General features: G+C 44.1%; 1 protein-coding gene and 1 long non-coding RNA gene across 3 annotated transcripts in view; one reads left to right on the top strand and one right to left on the bottom strand.

Annotated features, from left to right (window-relative positions):
* The window catches only part of IL1R2 (interleukin 1 receptor type 2), a 35,109-nt gene extending 16,935 nt beyond the window's left edge, over positions 1-18,174 (top strand). The window contains exons 3-10 of one of the 2 annotated variants that reach the window (XM_028162665.2): positions 142-400; positions 6,072-6,252; positions 9,344-9,515; positions 10,117-10,167; positions 11,639-11,701; positions 13,690-13,825; positions 15,251-15,393; positions 17,989-18,174. In XM_028162665.2, coding sequence (XP_028018466.1) covers positions 142-400; positions 6,072-6,252; positions 9,344-9,515; positions 10,117-10,167; positions 11,639-11,701; positions 13,690-13,825; positions 15,251-15,393; positions 17,989-18,146 — 1,163 coding nt within the window. In that variant the 3' untranslated portion in view covers positions 18,147-18,174. The remainder of the gene's footprint in view (positions 1-141; positions 401-6,071; positions 6,253-9,343; positions 9,516-10,116; positions 10,168-11,638; positions 11,702-13,689; positions 13,826-15,250; positions 15,394-17,988) is intronic. The other variant, XM_007197271.3, reaches the window with a different exon arrangement.
* Positions 13,954-16,092, bottom strand: LOC102999448 (uncharacterized). The gene is made up of 2 exons (XR_452469.2): positions 15,923-16,092; positions 13,954-14,299 (listed from the first exon to the last, which is right to left on the bottom strand). It is a non-coding gene; the product is annotated as an uncharacterized LOC102999448 (long non-coding RNA).
* Positions 18,175-18,763: the final 589 nt, after the last annotated feature.

The raw sequence follows: 18,763 nt of genomic DNA, 5'->3' as shown, positions 1-18,763 counted from the left end.
CTTGATAGTAGCCCTAACCTTGTTATTTGAGAGTTTTGAGATCTTTGTGAGAGGAGGGGTTCATGGGGCCCCCACGTTGTCAGGGGCACGTGGCTTCCTTGGATGGACACAAAGCCTGACTGTGGGTTCTTTGTCCTTCAGTGGCTGCAGGAAGCTGCCAATTTCATGGCAGGCATCCCAAAACCAGGTTCAAGGTAGAAGGGGAGCCTGTGGCCATGAGGTGCCCCCAGGTACCATACTGGGACTCTGCTAGCACCCACGTCAATGTGACATGGCGTAGAAACGACTCCACCACGACGGTCCCAGGGGAGGAAGAGATGCGAGTGTGGGTCCAGGACGGTGGCCTCTGGATTGTGCCAGCCTCGCGGGGGGACTCTGGCACCTACATCTGCACTGTCAGGTCAGCCCCTCTGGGATGAGGGTGGGAAGGGGGGGCCCTTGCGGAATGGATGCTTGCATGGCGTTTCCATGACAACCTGGATTTCAAAACCCAGCGCACAGGTGGGAACCCACCTTATGTCCGCGTCACTGTCACTGAAATACCTCCTACCTGAGAGCGTGTCCACAGATGTCCTCATGGCGCCCTCTCTCCCTTCACTGAAGTCTCTGCTCAAGTGTCACCTCTATGGAGAGGACGTCCCTGGCCACTTTATCTAAAGCAGGACTCCTGTCACTCTCCCCTTACCCTGTGCTTAGTTTTCCTCATCTGTCACACATATATGTGTTTTATGTATTTAAGGTTTGTCTACCCTGTTAGAACATAAACTCCAGAGGACAGGGACTTGGCTTGTTTTGTTCACTGCTGAATCCACAAGGACCCGAGAAATAGGTGTAGAACACTGAGTAGAACTGGAGACCCAGGTGAGACTTTAGGAAGAGGTTAATCCAACTGCTTATTGCACACCTGGGGGAACCGAGCTCACTTATAAAGTTCTCCCAGGTGGTGGGTGTGGAGGTGAGGCTGGAACCCACAGCTCCTGACATGGGGTATAGTCTCCTTCCTCTTTGTCCTGTTGCTTTTTTCCCCTTTAATTGTGGTAACATAAGCATAACATAAAATTTACCATTTTAACCCTTTTCAAGTGTACCATTCAGTTGGGTTAAGTACATTCACATGGTTTGTGTGACCATCACCACCATCCAGCTCCAGAACTCTTTTCATCTTCCCAAGCTGAAACTCTGTCCACACTGAACAACAGCTCTTCACTTTCCCCTCCCCACCAGCTCCTGGCAACCCCCATTCTACCTTTATTCTGTCTCGATGAATTTGACTATTCCAAGTACCTCATATTCCAAGTACCACGGTATTTGTTCTTCCGTGACTGGCTTATTTCACTCAGCACAATGTCTTCAAGGTTCATCCATGTTGTAGCAGGTGTCAAAATTCCCTTCCTTTTTAAGGCTGACTAATATTCCATTATATTTACAGTTGACCCTTGAACAACATGGGGGTGAGGGGCACCAACCCCTAAAGTCAACAATCTGCGTATAACTTATAGTCAGCCTTAGTATCCACGGTTCCTCAGTATCCTCAGTTTTGCCTCTGTGGATCCAATCAACATGGATTGTGTAATACTATAGTATTTACTATTGAAAAAAATTTGTGTACAAATAGACCCACACAGTTCAAACCTGTGTTGTTCAAGGGTCAACTGTACATACCATATTTTATTTATCCATTTATCCATCAAGGGACACTTAGGCTGTTTCTGCCTTTTGGTTGTCGTGAATAATGCTGTTTGTACATGGCTGTACAAAAATTTGCGTCCCCGATTTCAATTCTTTTGAGTATATAGCCAGAAATGGAATTGGTGCATCGTATGGTAATTCTATATTTAATTTTGAGGAACTTATGTTGTTTTCCACAGTGGCCAGACCATTTTACATTCCCTCCAGCAATGTACAAGGGTTCCAATTTCTCAACATCCTTACCAACACTTATTATTTTCTGTTTTTTAATAGCCATTCTAATGGGGGTGAAGTGGTATATCACTGTGATTTTTTTTAACATCTTTATTGGAGTATAATTGCTTTACAATGTTGTGTTAGTTTTTGCTGTCTAACAAAGTGAATCAGCTATATGTATATATATATCCCCATATCCCCTTCCTCTAGGTGGTCACAAAGCACCGAGCTGATCTCCCTGTGCTATGCAGCTGCTTCCCACTAGCTATCTATTTTACATTTGGTAGTATCACTGTGATTTTGATTTGCATTTCCCTAATGATTAGTGATCTTGAGCATCTTTCCATGTGCTCTACTGGCCATCTGTGTATCTTCTTTGGAGAAATGTCTATTCAAGTCGTTTGCCCACTTTAAAATCAAGTTGCTTGTTTATTTGTTTTTGAGTTGTAGGAATTCCTTATGTATTCTGGATATCAATGCCTTACCAGATATATGACGTGCAAATATTTTCTTCCATTTCATGGGTTGCCTTTTCACTCTGCTGATAATGTCCTTTGATGGACAAAAGTTTTAAATTTTGATGAAGTTCAATTTATCTAATTTTTCTTTGGTTGCCTGTGCTTTTCATGTCATAGCCAAGAAATCATGTCTAATGCCATGAAGCTTTCCTTCTGTGTTTTCTTCTAAACATTTTTATAGTTTTGGCTCTTATGTTTTGGTCTTTGATCCATTTTGGGTTAAATTTTGCATATGGGTAAGTTCATGGGCCAACTTCATTCTTTTGCATGTGGCTGACCAGTTTTCCTAAGATCTTTTATTGAAAAGACTGTCCTTTCCCCATTGAATGGTCTAGGCATAACTTGATGCTTCTTGAAGGAGAAAGTTGTAGGCCTAGTGTTGGCAACCTTAAACATTTCCTGAGTTAGTTCTTCTGAAAGAATTAGGACAGACCATTGGCGTGACTGGGAAATACTCTTCTTGGCCTTGTTTCTTCAGCTGCTGCCTCTCTTCCACCCCAAGGCTCTAATCATCCTCACCAGCCAGCTTCAGAGTCTCCCCAGATTTCATAAACTCATTTGACTTAAGGAGAAACTGTGCCCACGAGTATTTACATTTAGAAAGACAACCAAAGAAAGTGACATTCTCAGCACAAAGAAATTACTGGTGAATGGGAGAATTTCAGACAATATCAACCCCAGTCCTAGATGGGGTGTGAGTGTGTGTGTGTGTGTGTGTGTGTGTGTGTGTGTATGTGTGTGATTTCAGTCCTGTCAATGGAAGCAGGCAGACAATCTCATATTTTCATATCAGAGAAATGTGGATATCTGATTTTTTAAAAAATATATTTTATTAAATTTGATTTCATCTGTATTTTTCACTTTTTATTTTTTATTATTAAAAAAATTAATCAGTATATTTATTTTTAGTTTTGGCTCTGTTGGGTCTTCATTGCTGCGCACGGGCTTTCCCTAGTTGCGGTGAGCAGGGGCTACTCTTCGTTGTGGCGTGCGGGCTTCTCATTGTGATGGCTTCTCTTGCTGCAGAGCACGAGCTCTAGGCGCACGGGCTTCAGTAGTTGTGGCATGTGGGCTCTGTAGTTGCGGCTCGTGGGCTCTAGAGTGTAGGCTCAGTAGTTGTGGTGCATGGGCTTAGTTGCTCTGCGGCATGTGGGAATCTTCCTGGACCAGGGCTTGAACCTGTGTCCCCCGCATTGGCAGGCGGACTTTTAACCACTGCACCACTAGGGAAGTCCCTGGATATCTGATTTTACAATAGCTATAAATGCATAGTTTTTCTTTCCTTTTTAGTGTCAAAAATTCTAACGTTTTTCTAAGGAACACTATGAGGAAAACTTAATAGCGTGGTAGAAATAGAATGGAATTTGGAGTCAAAATGATGTGGATGTGAATCTTAGTCCTCATTTGCTACCTGGTAGGACCTTGGTCTTATTATTTGATATTTATGGGCCTCAGTTTTCTCCTTTGTAAAGAGGTTTGTTGGGAGGGTTCTGTGAAATCACAGCATATGAAGCATAGACTATGGGGAGCACCATTGTAGGTGTCAATATGCACATGGAAATGGCCTTTCTTTCCCCAATAGCAAGACTTATTTACTACTGAAGTGATAATATGCAAAAATTAGGGAGATGTGAGCTGAGTCATATTTGCCTTAAAGTTTGTTTTTATACTTGATTAGAAAATGTGTGCTTAATACCTTATTTTGTTTTCTATTCTTGTAGAAAAAAGAGATCTGAGATTGAGAGGCCGGGGGAAACCTGATGTGGGTGAATCTTTCTTAGCTCGTGGGAGAGTTCCCCTGGCTGACCTCTAAAACTCTCTTCCAGCTTCAGGATTGGGGTCTAACAGAGAGAGAATCACCAGCAGCTGCCATAATGCCCTTTGGCATTTACAGTCACAGGGCATAAAACGGCCCTGCTCCTGTGCTGGTTTATAATTTTGTGACCTAGAACCCACAGAGCTGTTCTGTCCATCAGGATGGGCAAAGTGATACTGCTGGGCCATGCGGCCCCCAGGTCTCAGTGCCAGGACGTGTAACCCCACCGTCTGCTCTGGATGGGGGACAGGACATATCTGGTGGATGGCACAAATGACAACCACCTCTTCACTGTGGGGCTGCCACACTACGTGGGGAATACGAGCGGTGATCAAATGATTTCCCCACCCATCTTTCTTTTGAGTTATTTCCACGGGGGTTCTGTTGCCCAAGGGGGATGTGGGATCAGTAATGTGAACAGGTTTGTAACTGTCAATATGTCTCGTAAGCTTGGTGTCTGGATGTAATGCCCTGATTTACAGGTTTTCCCACAGCCCTACTGGCTTCTAACCTTGGTTTGGCCTCTTAGAGGCTCTATAGCCTTAGGAATTTACTTATTTTCTGCATACTTAATTTTCCTCATCTAAAAGTGATACAGTAGTATCACAGGGTTGGAGAATAAATGAAATGATGTATTGCAGAGCACAGAGCCTGGCATGCTCTCCTCCCCAGGAGCTGCTGGGAGGGCTATTTTCAGGTGCGCTCTGTTCTTCAGACTTGCCCTCATTTGCCTTTCTTGATTTGCAGTGAGATTATGCATTCTTCAAGGTGATAGCTGTCTGCATTTCTTCGTGCATAAAATGTTTTTCATCTTTTTCCTTTCTTCAACCAGATATGAAGTAGAATATAGATATTGGCGTTATATATTTGAATTAATTTCTTTTTGCTTTCGGGTAGTAAGCATTTATCACTTATTACTTTCACATATAATTTTCACATTTTGTTCCTTCTTTGGGTATAGATTTTTTTACATTTTGCTGTACCCCTCCCTCCCAACCCCATAAAACACACATGCTCATTTTCTGTGTTGATGTCCAGTGTTTCTTAGGTAGGTCGCCAGCAGCTTAGCTGAGCTAATTATATCTTTATGTTTTTCTACTTAAAAAAATAGTTTGAACTAGTATTCTCTGTCCTTCCTTCCACATCGTCTGTGTTTCTGTCAATGTTTTGCCTCTGCCCCTTCCCCAGTTCTAGGGTCTTGATAGAATGATGATATTGAGATTATAGTTAGACCCACCAAAAAAATAAATAAAAACCAAACAAACAAATTTACCAAGTTAATTTCCCCTGGGCAGTATTGCAAAAATCATTTCTAGATCTTATACAAAGTGCTCCGCAGTTTTCTGAAATTTGACTTCAGTTGATAAATGATTTCCAAGAGAAGTAAAGAGGATTTTCTTTATAAGGAAACAGCGGCTCTTAGGAAACAATCTCTCCATCTAGATAAGGTTGCCTGGACCAGGAATTTGGAGCATACTAGGGCTGTGATCAAGAACCTCCCCCGGAACCTGGAAGGGTTTAGGGCCCTTTGAAGAGGACTTGAGGGTTTTTTACTGGCCCTCAATGGTCTTGAAATCAGGCTTGTGGAGGGTCCTTTTTGGAAACATGCAGAATATATCACCATTTCTATATGACAATTATGATGTGTTTTTTTGTGTGTGTGTGTGTGCTCCAAAGATTCAAAAGGACCAGGGACAAAAGTATTGCAATACAAATGAGGAAAATACAGAATGCAGAATTTAATGAGATTGGGGAATTATTCTTAATTTCATTTAGTTTTATTTTCATTTTGCCTTGCCATTTATTATTCCTTTTTTTCCCTTTTAAATCAGAAATGCCTCTTACTGTGATGAGATGTCCGTTGAGCTCAGGGTTTTTGAGAAGACAGAAGCTTCCCTGCCTCTCATCTCCTACCCGCAAATTATAACCTTGTCAGCCTCTGGGTTATTAGTTTGTCCTGATCTGAGTGAATTCATCGGGAACAAAACTGACGTGAAGATTCGATGGTACAAGGTATGTCTTTAAGAATTGCCCTTTAATGAAAAGGTGTTTCATGAGCCATAGGAAAGATATAAAATACTCATTTGAAGACAATATGTTCACTTTTATATTTCTATTTTTTTAAACCAGTGATTTTAAAAAGGGCCATGATTAATATACTCTACTAGTCTTTATAGGGCTTGGGTAAGGGTCCTCAGATGGTGATTTGAAAAGACAGAGTGTGAAATGAATGCAGAATAAATAACAGCTGAAGAAAATAGCTTTTTACTCTGTTGTTTGTCTATAGAAATTTTTAGAAAGAACTATTTAACAACTTGATACACATGTTAATAGAGTTTTTTGAAAGTACATAAAAATCAGCCTTTGAGTTAAAGGAGTAAATATAAACACAATTTTGTGTCTTGACTGGCTGAATAAATATCTACTATCATTGGCTCCCTTGTTTAGACCAGGTGTGGGCAAATGACAGCCAGGGCCAAAAATTGAGCTGCCACCCGTTTTTGTATGTTCACCAGCTAAGGATAGTTTTCACTTGTTTAAATGGTTAAAAAAAAAGACTAATATTTCATGACCCGTGAAAATGATATAAAACTCAAATCTCAGTGTCTATAAGTAATGTTTTACTGGGACACGCTCATTTATTTCTGTGTTTTCGTGGGGCAACGGCAGAGTTGAGTAGTTGAACAGAGGCCATGTGGACCGTAGGCCTAAAATATTTACTCTCTGGCCATTTACAGAAAAAGTTGCCGACTCCTGATATACACCATAGATTGATACTGAAAAGTACAGTTATTTGTTTAAAAATGGATAGAAACTAACCCTTTAATCAAAAAATAGGTTGACCAGTTGACTGGTATTCTAACTACAAGATATCTATAGGATGTCAATTTAATATTGGAAACTTTTAAATGATTTTCGGAGAAAGTAAGAAGCCAGCTCCTATGAGTTAGCCTGCCCAATTATGGAGCTCTTGGTTTTGTAAGAGCATAAAAAGGTCAAGTGAGGGGTTTTACCGTAGAGGAAAGAGCACAGGTTCTGGGGTTGACCAGTCTGGATTGGAAATCCTGCTTCTTCACTCACCTTTTGTATAGCCTTGGTCAGTTATTTTAGCTCTTAAACCTGTTCCCTCTGCAAGACGGCAGTTCGTCACTCCCACTGCCTGAGATTGTTTTGAGATTAAATGGAGCACAGTGTGTGAAGCACCTCGTGCAGTGCTTGACTTGTAAATGGTCCTCAATAAATTTGGGTGGACAAGGGTATCATGGTGGCGCTTAATAATAATATTTGTTCCCGTCCTAAGAATGCTAATCATTACTGAGCACGTTCTGTGTACAAGTCTGTTCTAAACTCCCTGACATGAACCCAGTGCAGTAGGGGTTGTTAATATCTCCATTTTACAGATTAGGAAACAGAGACCGGAAATGTAAGGAACGTGCTGAAGGTCATGCAGCTGGTAGAGGGTGAAGCCAAACCTCTGACCCCAGAGGCCAGAACCCACACATCCCTGCCACACGGGGGAGACCTGGGGGCTCGTAGGCCCAGGAATAATGGTGCTGCTGGGCCCTGTTTGGCTTTTTTTATATTTGATCACTCATGTTGGGAACAATGAAATATCTTTCTTTAATTAAATACATTGTACAATTAGACTTCATGAGCTATGTGGTTGACAAACTATTCCAGTTATGCCTGTGTTCTCATTCAGAAGAAGTCTCTGAAATGACTCAAGGTTATATATGACTATTGCAATCATCATTGTTTTTAAAGGCATTTCTTTTTTAAAAAATTAATTTATTTATTCATTTTTGACTGTGTTGGGTCCTCATTGCTGCACACGGGCTTTCTCTAGTTGTGGCGAGCAGGGGCTACTCTTCATTGCAGTGCGTGGGCTTCTCATTGCGGTGGCTTCTCTTGTTGTGGAGCATGGGCTCTAGGTGCACAAGCCTCAGTAGTTGTGGCACACAGGCTCAGTAGTTGTGGCACACAGGCCCAGCTGCTCCACGGCATGTGGGATCTTCCCGGACCAGGGATCGAACCCGTGTCCCCTGCATTGGCAGGTGGACTCTCAATCACTGTGCCATTAGGGAAGCCCCACAATCATCATGGTTTTGAAAGAGATGTTCCTGAGAACATTTTGTGCTCATGAGGGTGTGTTCTCTGTTATTGGAGACCTCCCTCTTGAGGGTCTGCTCTGTAGAACGCACAGTACCTTTTGTCTATACGGGAAGTGTGGTCTCATGTCTCACATTTATTTTTTTTATTATTATTTTTTAAAATAAATTTATTTATGTGTTTTTGGCTACGTTGGTTCTTTGTTGCTATGCTCAGGCTTTCTCTAGTTGTGGCGAGCAGGGGCTACTCTTCATTGTGGTGTGCGGGCTTCTCATTGTGGTGGCTTCTCTTGTTGTGGAGCATGGGCTCTAGGCGCGTGGGCTTCAGTAGTTGCGGCATGTGGGCTCAGTAGTTGTGGCTCGTGGTCTCTAGAGCGCAGGCTCAGTAGTTGTGGCGCACGGGGTTAGTTGCTCCATGGCATGTGGGATCTTCCCGGACCAGGGCTTGAACCCGTGTCCTATGCATTGGCAAGCGTATTCCTAACCACTGTGCCACCAGGGAAGCCCCACATTTACTTTTGTCTTACAAATTTTTCTGTCTCTACTGACTCCTAAAATTGAGATGATTTTTAAAGTGATTACTGCAACATCAACTCTTCTGAGCATTGTTCTGCAAGTTGCCATGACTACGTCATAGCACTCCTTTCTGGATGTTTCCCAAGATCTATAGGCAGCTGTTAGGCCATAAATATATTTATAGTTTAATCACCTACTTTGTCAAAGAAGATAGTTTCTTTTTTTCCCATTGTGCCAAAGCAAATGTGCTTTAAACATTCTGGTTAAACAAACCCAGCCATTCTGTGTTATATGCTAACAAACTCCCCCTCCTAAAAATACAGTTAAAAGCATGTCCCAAAGGACAATATTTGCAAAGTAAATATCAGAGCGATTCTTGGATTGTAAATTCAACAGTGATGGATAATACCAATGCTGTTCATAGTTTTTGAGATGTCAATTAAGATATAGCGTAACTCTGAAAAACATTTTCTCTTAAGGATTCTCTCCCTTTGGATCAAGACAGTGAGAAATTTCTAAGTGTGAGGGGAGCTCGCTTAGTGGTGAACAATGTGTCGCTGGAGGATGCGGGCTATTATCGGTGTGCTATGACGTTTGCCCACAGAGGCAGGCAATACAACATCACCAGGAATATCAAACTCCGTGTCAAGAGTGAGTACTTGCCATCAAGGTACCTCTGCACCCTGGTTCAGCAACAAGCATGCAAAGAAAAAGTTAGGGTTCCCGTAGAATTCTTTGAATGTCTTTGGCATGAAAGGAAAACAGATATGGCAACTCTCTAAGCATCAGGCTTCTAAGATGTGTAGGACACTTGGAAAGATAGGAAGCAGGGTGTTTTTATGAGGAATGGTGAATCCCTGGGTAGTTGACAGGGTTCCGAGTCTGAGGCTAAAACATGTACCACTAGAGGGGGCCAAACAGTGGTTCTCTTGGAAGGTCTCTTTGGAAGCCTTGCACCTCCAGGGCCAGCTATCAGGACACGGTTGCCATAACTTTGTGTATAATTCTAGGATACTGGGATTTTATTGGATTTTTCAGTGAGAAGGCTATGCATTGGCATATGTGGTGAAAATTGCCCTTTTCTGGTCTTTCCCAAGCAGGTCTAGTTACCCTTGAAACCAGGATTTTAAATAGTGAAGGGTCTCATTGGTTTCAATGAGTTCTACCTGAAAGTAACGTTGTGAACAGTACTGATTAGCATGTCAACTTTATCCACTGTTTCCTCCATGCCTGCTACGTGTGGGACATCAAGCTTGGCGCAAAAGGCACACAAGTGATGCAGTTCTGGCCCCTGCCCTGGAAAGTATGGCGCTTTTCTTTGTTTTACACACTGAGTAACTACACAACTGGAGTCTTTTAAGGGCATTTCAGAGAGCTTTGGAACTATATTAAGGTTACGTAATTGGTCTGTGAGGGGAAAGATTTTTTTTCTCCCAGAGAATCCAGAGATTCAGTTTTACTGCAGGGAAAGTCGTGTCTCCCATGAATGGAAATCTCTAGATTATTTTCTTTTAACGTCTTGTGAAGATTCATTCACGTCAACCCCTTGCCCCCCGCACAGCGGGGATCCGTGAGAATCCCGTGACTTTGAAGGGGCCCCGAATTATCCTGTTCATGTGATACTGCACAGGAACACTAGGGGGCGCCAACCTACATATAATCCTGTGTCCGGACCACACTGTGTCTCAGCCGTTCTCAAAGGGTGGTCCTCGGCCAGCGGCAGCGGTGGCGGCATCACCTGGTTACTCATCAGACCTGCAAAATCTCAGGCCCCATCCCAGACCTACAGAATTAGAAACGATTAGCAGTCTGTGTTTAACACTCCCACCACCCCCCGTGCGGGTAATGCTGATGCAACCTGGAATTTGGACCCATGGATGTGTTAATGTCTCGTCCTTGGGGCGTTCTTCTCCCCTCTCTGCTCCCCAGCCCCTGTGCAGCAGCCCTGTGACCGTGAGGGGAGGGACAAGCTCCCGGTCCTGGTGGAGAAGCCGGCTGCATCCTGGGCTCTCCTGGGATGCTGTGTAATGCTTCCTCCTGGTAGGGTTTCAAATGCTCTTTAGCGGAAGAAGTGAGGATGGAGCAATGGTGGCCGCGGGCAGCTCTTCGTCCACCTCCATAAACTGTCCTTTCTGCTCCAGTTCAGATGCCCAGTTTCTTCCAGCTGCTGGGAGACCTGCCTCTCAGGGAGCTGGGTTCCAATTCCCCCCCAAAGAGTCAATCACCTCAACTAAAAAGCTCTGGTGGCCAAACTGGGTTACTCTGTCTATCACTCAGTATGGGGTTAGCACCACGAACAGGTGGTTCTGGAGCCCCTGTGCCTTTTTTATTTTTTATTTCTTTGGTAAGCGACTCCAGGATTCTGTGGCAGGCGCATGGGGTGGTAGGGAGGGAGTGGGGAGAGCTACTTTAGGGCGAGGAGCCTTTGGGGTAAGACCTATCCTGTGGACATCGTGAACGTTCCTGTTAAGGGTTCATTCAGGAAGCCGGAGAGTGGAATGGTTAATTGTTACCACAGAGCAGAGAACATCTGTTAGTGGAATGTGTGTTTAACCGTGGCTTCTTCCAGTAATCTCTCTTCTGGGAAAGGCATTGGCCAAAGAGGCTCAATTTCATGGAGAGCCGGTTTCCTTTGCCAGACAAAAGCCAAGTCTCACAATGGCTGGCCCTACTGTAAAGGATAATTTAGTTAATTAGCTAAACAATAGACCCTGACCCTCAGCTTGCAATGAGGGCTTTCCTGACTGAATCTCTTTTCCTCATATCTTTCTCAGAAAGAGAAGAGGAGACGATTCCGGTGATCATCTCCCCCCACCAGACCATCTCAGCTTCGCTGGGTAAGGACCGTGTAACCCACCTAGATGCCTGCAGTCCCAAAGCTGGGGCCCCAGGCCCCCTGTGTCACCGACTGCACCTGCCGTGGGGTTTGCAGGTCCCCCTACCCCAGCGGGAAATAGCAAATGAGAGGGAACATTTCCCTTTACCAAATACTGTCAGTAATGGCATTATCTGAAAACGTGTACACTTTGCTTCTTGAAAACCCTGCCTACAAAAATCTCAGTGCAAAAATCAGAACATTCTAGTAGCTGTTGTTAACTGCATGAAAGGATTAAGGCACGATGCCCCAGAAAGTCAGCACCTGTAGTGTATTTAAAATAATTCACTTTACCAGTACTTGGCTGACGCTCAGCATTTTCCCAAGACTCCGACTCTGCCCTTGCTGGTCCCCACAGAGACAGTTTCTTATCACCAAAATAGCTGGTCAGCAGGTCAAGGGAGTTAATGAAAATGCATGACAGAGGTTTTCACCATTTGTCACCATCCTGGCCAGCACACACTTTCTTATTGAGCACTGCTAAGTCTGATAAGATGCCATTCAATGCCAACATCAACCCCGTGGGGAGGTCTTATTTCTCCCAGTTTCCAGAAGGAAAAGCTGCCCAGGGGGTCACTGGCTCAGTATCTGTCGAAAAGCCATAGTCGGGTCTGGCTGGGGTTCAGACTGAGGCCTGTGTGTCTGTGAGGCCTGTACCTTTTCTGTGTGACTGTTTTTATATAGTGGTTTTGTAGGTCTTATGCTCATTTATTAAACCCTGGCTGCAGAGTCCTGTCTATCTACATATCATCTATCTATCTATCTATCTATTATCTATTTATCTATCTATCATCTATCTATTATCTATCTAATCATCCATCTATCCATCTATCATCTATTATCTATCTGTCATCTATCTATCTATTATCTATCTGTTATCTATCTACCTCCCTCCCTCCCTCCCTCCCTCCCTCCCTCCCTCCCTCCCTCTTTTGTGTGGTGTTTGGGCTTACATTTTAAACTTTAATTGGTGGTCATGGAGAAGGAGGGCTCTTGCACAGACGCCGGGATTGCTGCCTGACACCTGAGTTGCAGCTCCCGACAGCTGCCTTGGCTCTCAGAAGAGCCTCCTGGAAGCTTGGGGAAGTGGGGACCCGGGTTAGTGCTGACTAGAGCCCCAGCACCCCTGCTCCTCTGTGTTCCCCAGTCCAGTGGAGCTGAGTCTCCCGCCCTGTTGCTTTGCATGCACTGATGTACCTGGCAGAGTCACATGAGGCCAGAACGAACAGGCTGCTTTTGGCTGAGAAATCTTTAAGGTCATAAGCGATGTGAAGGAGGAAGAAAAGTGGGCTTTCTGAGCCTGAAGTGGCCAGGTGCATTAAAGCACACACCCCAGGGAGGCACATTACCCACGAGGAAGAAACACATGGGAAGGATTTTTTCATTTATTCCCCCTCCTCCCCTTTGGTGACTAAAAAAAAAAAAACAACATAGTGATTGAGGCAGGGGACCTAGGACCATCATATTGCACAACTGTAGAAGGCATCATTCATGTAAAACACAGTGGCTTTTGAAAGGATTAATCCTAAATGAACATGACCAGGGATGGAGAGCTCCTAGGGGAAACAAGAGAGCAGAGACCAGCAACGGGCAAAGAGACAGAATCCTCTGGATTTTGGATCTGGATTTTTGGAGGCAAGAAGGATAAACTGTGGAAGAAGGCAGCTCCGGAATTCAGAATGCTCTGTAGGAGCCGAGGGGCCTTGGGGAAGCCATTTGCCTCTGGGTTTCCATCTGCCCTGAGGACCAGTGGAAGGGGCTGGAGACCCTTGGTAAGTACTGATGCTCTAGGTGAATGGAATCGCTTGGGGGAACTAAGTTTCCTTCTAAGAAAAGAATTGGTGAGGGTGTGTGAAAAGAGGGGGAAAGATCCACCGCTCAGATCTGCTGATGTGACCCTGTCCCCTGGCTGGGTTCTGACGTTTGATGTGCTGCGTCTTGCTGTCACAGGGTCGAGACTGACAATCCCGTGTAAGGTGTTTCTGGGAGCTGGCATACACGCGACCACCTTGCTGTGGTGGACTGCCAACAACACACACGTAGCGGATGCCTACCAGGGGGGCCGCGTGACCGAGGGGCAGCGCCAGTAAGTGGGGGAAGATCTTCCTCATCTCCTGGGCAGAGCTGTTGTGAACCCCCTGTAGACTCCACTTCCTTGTAGCGACAATGTCCTAGCCAACCCATCAATGTGACACACACACCGCATTACAAATATATATATATATATTTTTTATTCTACTCCGTTGGATTTTTAGAATCTTAAACATTGGGTTTTGCTAAGAATCACCAACTGTTCTTGAGAATCGAGCCTTCTCTCTAAATCTATGAGCTGCAGCCTACTACTTGACATTGGTGTTGCCTCTTCTAGCTGTTTAATTAGATATTTCTTCCTTGAGCATTGCAGAGTCAAACATTCACAGCCCTTAAAATGACTCTGAAACTTAGCCACGGGATCCGAGAGCCGCCTCTGCTTCTTTCCAGCCTCTAAGGAAGGTTACTCTGAAAGAAAGCGAGGAGTCTGTCCTCATAAGCCTTCATCTCCGGGAAATATCTTCTCACTCTGAAAGTAGAACAATCAGGCCTTGTAAATGGAAAGCATTTGCGTGTGAGGAAGGCAGACCCTTCAATGTTCCAAATTATAAAGTGTTTTTAAAATTATAGTCTCAATACTCTGAATTTGCCTGAACTTTTGCTGGCCCAATTTTTGTCTTTTTGGAAAGGCCTATCAAAAAAGGTCTTTCTGGATGCAATTTAGTGGATAGAAATTATGTGTGGTTAGTGCAACTGTTTGCTTGCAAATCCTCGTTGTGAAAAGCTTGGGCAGAACTCACATGCCACGTGTCAGCTTACTCATACTATCTGTTTCCTTAAAGGAGCCTATTTCCCCCCAATAGATTAAAAAAAAAAAAATAGTCCTAGTGGATCCACATCCATGATATTTTTATTCATACTAACAGATCGTAGTGAAGCATCTTCGGATTCCTGCAGCATTGCAAATGGCAGTGCTGTTGATTAGAGACCCCTCCACTGCGGCCCATCTGCAGCCCTCGGCTCTGAACTTGAGTTTCCAGAGTGAGGGTTGGCAGTGAGTGGGGATGAGAGTAGACACCGTGGAGGACGGGATTCCTGGAAACTCCCTGCCCTCCCATATGCAAATGATTTCTTGGTGATACAGTCCAATTTCCCAAAACTAGACATTTCTATTCCTACTACTGGTTCTTTGTTCATCAAGGGCCTTAAAAAGTGATTTCTCCCCCCTTATCCAAACTAAACTGGCCCCTGCAAGTGCTCCTTGTCACAAGTATTCTATCACAGTGACCAGCATCTTCAGGGTCACCCTTACCTTCAGGAACAGGCTTAGAAATTCTCCCAAATAAGTAACAAATACAATGGCAAGTGCCTCTAACTTGGTAATTCGTGACATCAATTTAAGCACAGTGGGGCCTTGAGAATGTGTAGGTGTCTATGTTGAAAAGACACTTTATGTTTAACCAAGTGTTTTCTCACTTAGGGAATACTCAGAAAATAATGAGAATTACATTGAAGTACCACTGATTTTTGATCCAGTCGTAAGAGAGGATTTGCACACGGATTTCAAATGTGTTGTCCGTAATACAATGAGTTTCCAGATGCTTCGTACCACAGTCAAAGAAGGTATGGATTTTGGGGACATCAAAGGGAAAAACTATGTGTTGGATGCTCTGCGGGTGCTAAATAAAGCTCCTGATGCGCCGGGTGATTACCTAGGGGGGCCCGTGAGTTTCCCGCTAGTGGAGCAGAGAAAGCAAATCTCTCATTTTTTATGACTTTTTTCGTGGGGCGGAGGCTGGCTTTCGGAGATTATACTCAAAGAAAAATTTAAAGAGGAAGCTGATTTTTTTTGGAAAAAAGATAAAATGGTTCTGCGATAGATTTTTAAACAACGCTGTGTCCTCTAGTGGTTCCGCCTGGGTCAGCAGGACCGGCTCTGCTTTCATGACCCCTCAAGGAGGGTGGGATGCCTTTCATCCCGAGGTTGGGAGATTTCATCCTCCAAGAGCTGGGAACCGGAAGGTACGCAGGGCTCAGGCAGCTTTAGGGTTAAAGCCATCAGTCACCAGGACATAAAGTATAAGGCTGTAGCCAAACCAGCCCAAGCGCTCACGGAAGGACATTTACAAAAGAGAAGAAAAACCTGACTTACCGTTTTGACAAATCGATTTCTTCTCGGTGTTCGAGTGCTGAGCAGGAAAGGGAGACGTGGGTGGTGTAGTCTGTCGACAGCCCGAAGGATGAGAAGGGAAGAGACAAAGCGATCCCTACCGGGAAACTTACCCTGCCTGCTGGGGCAGCCTGCACAATCAATAAACACAAACTGCCCCACGTTTTCCGTATTTGCAGGGGAGGCAGCTGCAGAGAAGCTTTTAATTGGAAAGCTGAGAATTTGTGTAAGCCTCAGGGCAGGAGTGACAGCACAATATAACTTCTCTCCAACTGTGGTCCGTGCATACCAGCATCCCCGGCTTGAGCCACTAGTTGAAAATGCAGATTCCTAGGCTCACCCCCAGATCTACCCGGTCAGATTCTCTGGGGTGAGGCCAAAGACTGCAATTTAGCAAGCTCCTTTCATGTTAAAGTTTGAGAACCGTTGCCCTAGGACACACGCATAGGCTGACGTCCCAGATCATTTCCATGAGCGGGTTGGTGGTGGTACAAACCTGGAAATGGAGGATTCCACAGAAAGTGGGATCCACCGCTGGGCTTCAGAATAGTGATCCAAAGGAAGCCGTGGTTTGTCTTGTCCTGATGCTGGGAACCTGCAAACATTTCTAAGACGTGAGCCCTGACCCTGCATGTCCTTCGCTGGCTTGGCCGTGACCGATCACAGAGGGCACAGCTGAAAGCCTTTCACCAGGGCTGAGAGGTGCCTCTATATGGCTGCTCCGAAAATTAAAGCTTCACTCGTTTCTAAGCCTTGAGGGATTTTAAAGTGTAAGAATCATCTGGAGAAATTGTCTGAGATTGTGTCGATTCCTGAACGCCTGCACAGACTAAGATAGATAGTAGCTTAAAAATGTAGAATTCTAGCCTCACCATCCATGCGCTTGTTAACTTTTTTTTAAATTTAATTTTTATTATATATTAGAGTGTAGTTGATTTACAATGTTCTGTTAGTTTCAGGTGTACAGCAAAGTGAATCAGTTATACATATACATATATCTGCTCTTTTTCAGATTCTTTTCCCATATAGGTCATTACAGAGTACTGGGTAGAGTTCCCTGTGCTCTACAGTAGGTCCTTGTTGGTTACCTGTTTTATATATAGTAGTGTGTATATGTCAATCCCAAACTCCTAATTTATCCCTGCTTCGCACCGCTTGTTAACTTTTTATCCATACTTCCTATATTTTCTAAAATAAATTAATTTTTAAATTTATCTTATTTTTGGCTGGGTTAGGTCTCTTTGTTGCTGCGTGCAGGCTTTCTCTAGTTGCAGCGAGCAGGGGCTACTCTTTGTTGCGGTGCGCGGGCTTCTCACTGCGGTGGCTTCTCTTGTTGCGGAGCACGGGCTCTAGGTGCGTGGGCTTCAGTTGTTGTGGCACACGGGCTCAGTTGTTGTGGCTCGCGGGCTCTAGAGCGCAGGCTCAGTAGTTGTGGCGCACGGGCTTTGTTGCTCCGCGGCATGTGGGATCTTCCCGGACCAGGGATCGAACCCGTGTCCCCTGCATTGGCAGGCGGATTCTTAACCACTGCGCCACCAGGGATTGCTTCCTATATTTTCATAACACAGAGATGCCGAGGAGTAGAATATAAAATAGCTGGATCCAAGCGATAATCTTGACACCTAAAGCTCCTTTATTCAAAGTTTTTCTTTTCCTTTGTTACTTTACTGACTCCTCATGACACCCATGCTCATGGAAAAGGGCAAATTATGTGCTGGCCACGTCACAGTCAGCTAGCAGAGACCTAGACAGGCATCTTATTGCACACAGCCCAACGGGTAGAACAAAATTAGACCATCGACACCTGCCCACCTCCCCAACTCTGCATTGCTTCTCTCCAATGGATATTTGTTCTACCTTGCTTGTTTGCCTAATGCCACAGATATCATTCTCAAGTATCCTTGATCTTGGTGTAAGACATACTTTCTGAAAATCAGTGCATATTTATTAGAAGGGACAAACACCACTTCCTTCTCTGTAAAGTGCACGGCAATGTCCTATTTGGTGGTAGGAGCGTGTTCACCCTCACATGTCTGTTCTTCCTACAGCTGCCACGTTCTCCTGGAAGATTACACTGGCCCCCCTTTCCCTAATCTTCTTGGTTTTGGGGGGAATATGGATGCACAGACGGTGTAAACGCAGAACCGGAAAAGCCTATGGTTTGATGGAGTTAAAGACCAGCCATCAGATTCTCAATCCTCTCTGAGTAAAATAAAGGAAATAAAATAGTTCAAATCAAACGATGTCCTTTCTTCCGGAAGCGGCCCTGGGTTTCGAGGGACGCTGTTCTTTTCCTCAGTTGTTTAACAGAGCTGCTGTGTTTATAGTGGGTTTATAGTAAAAGACTGAAGTGGACATGTAAAGTTTATTCTGAAACTGAATCACGGGAGCCAGTGTGCACATGGGTGGGCGTGAGGTGCTCTTTGAATAAGAGGTGAAAACACCTAAATGAGTTTTGGAATTCATTCATTCATTTCACAAAAATGTGTTAAAAGTCTACTTTAGCCATGCTCTATGGCAGGTGTTATAGATACAAAGATAAAGACATGGTTTTCCTTTCGGGAAGGTGGAATTTCATTTTGAAACTGGAAAGGATGGTTTAAAAATACTAAAGAAGAGTCAGCAAGAATTGGTAAATGCTTTTTAAAAGGACGATCCAAAAAATAGTAATTCAAATAGATGGTCAGAAAAATACGTTAGAACATACTAGAGGACTGAGAAATGCATTCGCCTTCATAATGAAACTGCTGAAAATAACGAGAATGGAAGAGTATTGAGATAATTGCATACACATTGAGAAAAAAGTAATCAGAGCCCCTTTTA

This window comes from Balaenoptera acutorostrata, chromosome 12 (assembly GCF_949987535.1).
Source record: "Balaenoptera acutorostrata chromosome 12, mBalAcu1.1, whole genome shotgun sequence".
Lineage (NCBI taxonomy): Eukaryota > Metazoa > Chordata > Mammalia > Artiodactyla > Balaenopteridae > Balaenoptera > Balaenoptera acutorostrata.
This window is presented reverse-complemented; position numbering and strand designations above follow the sequence as displayed.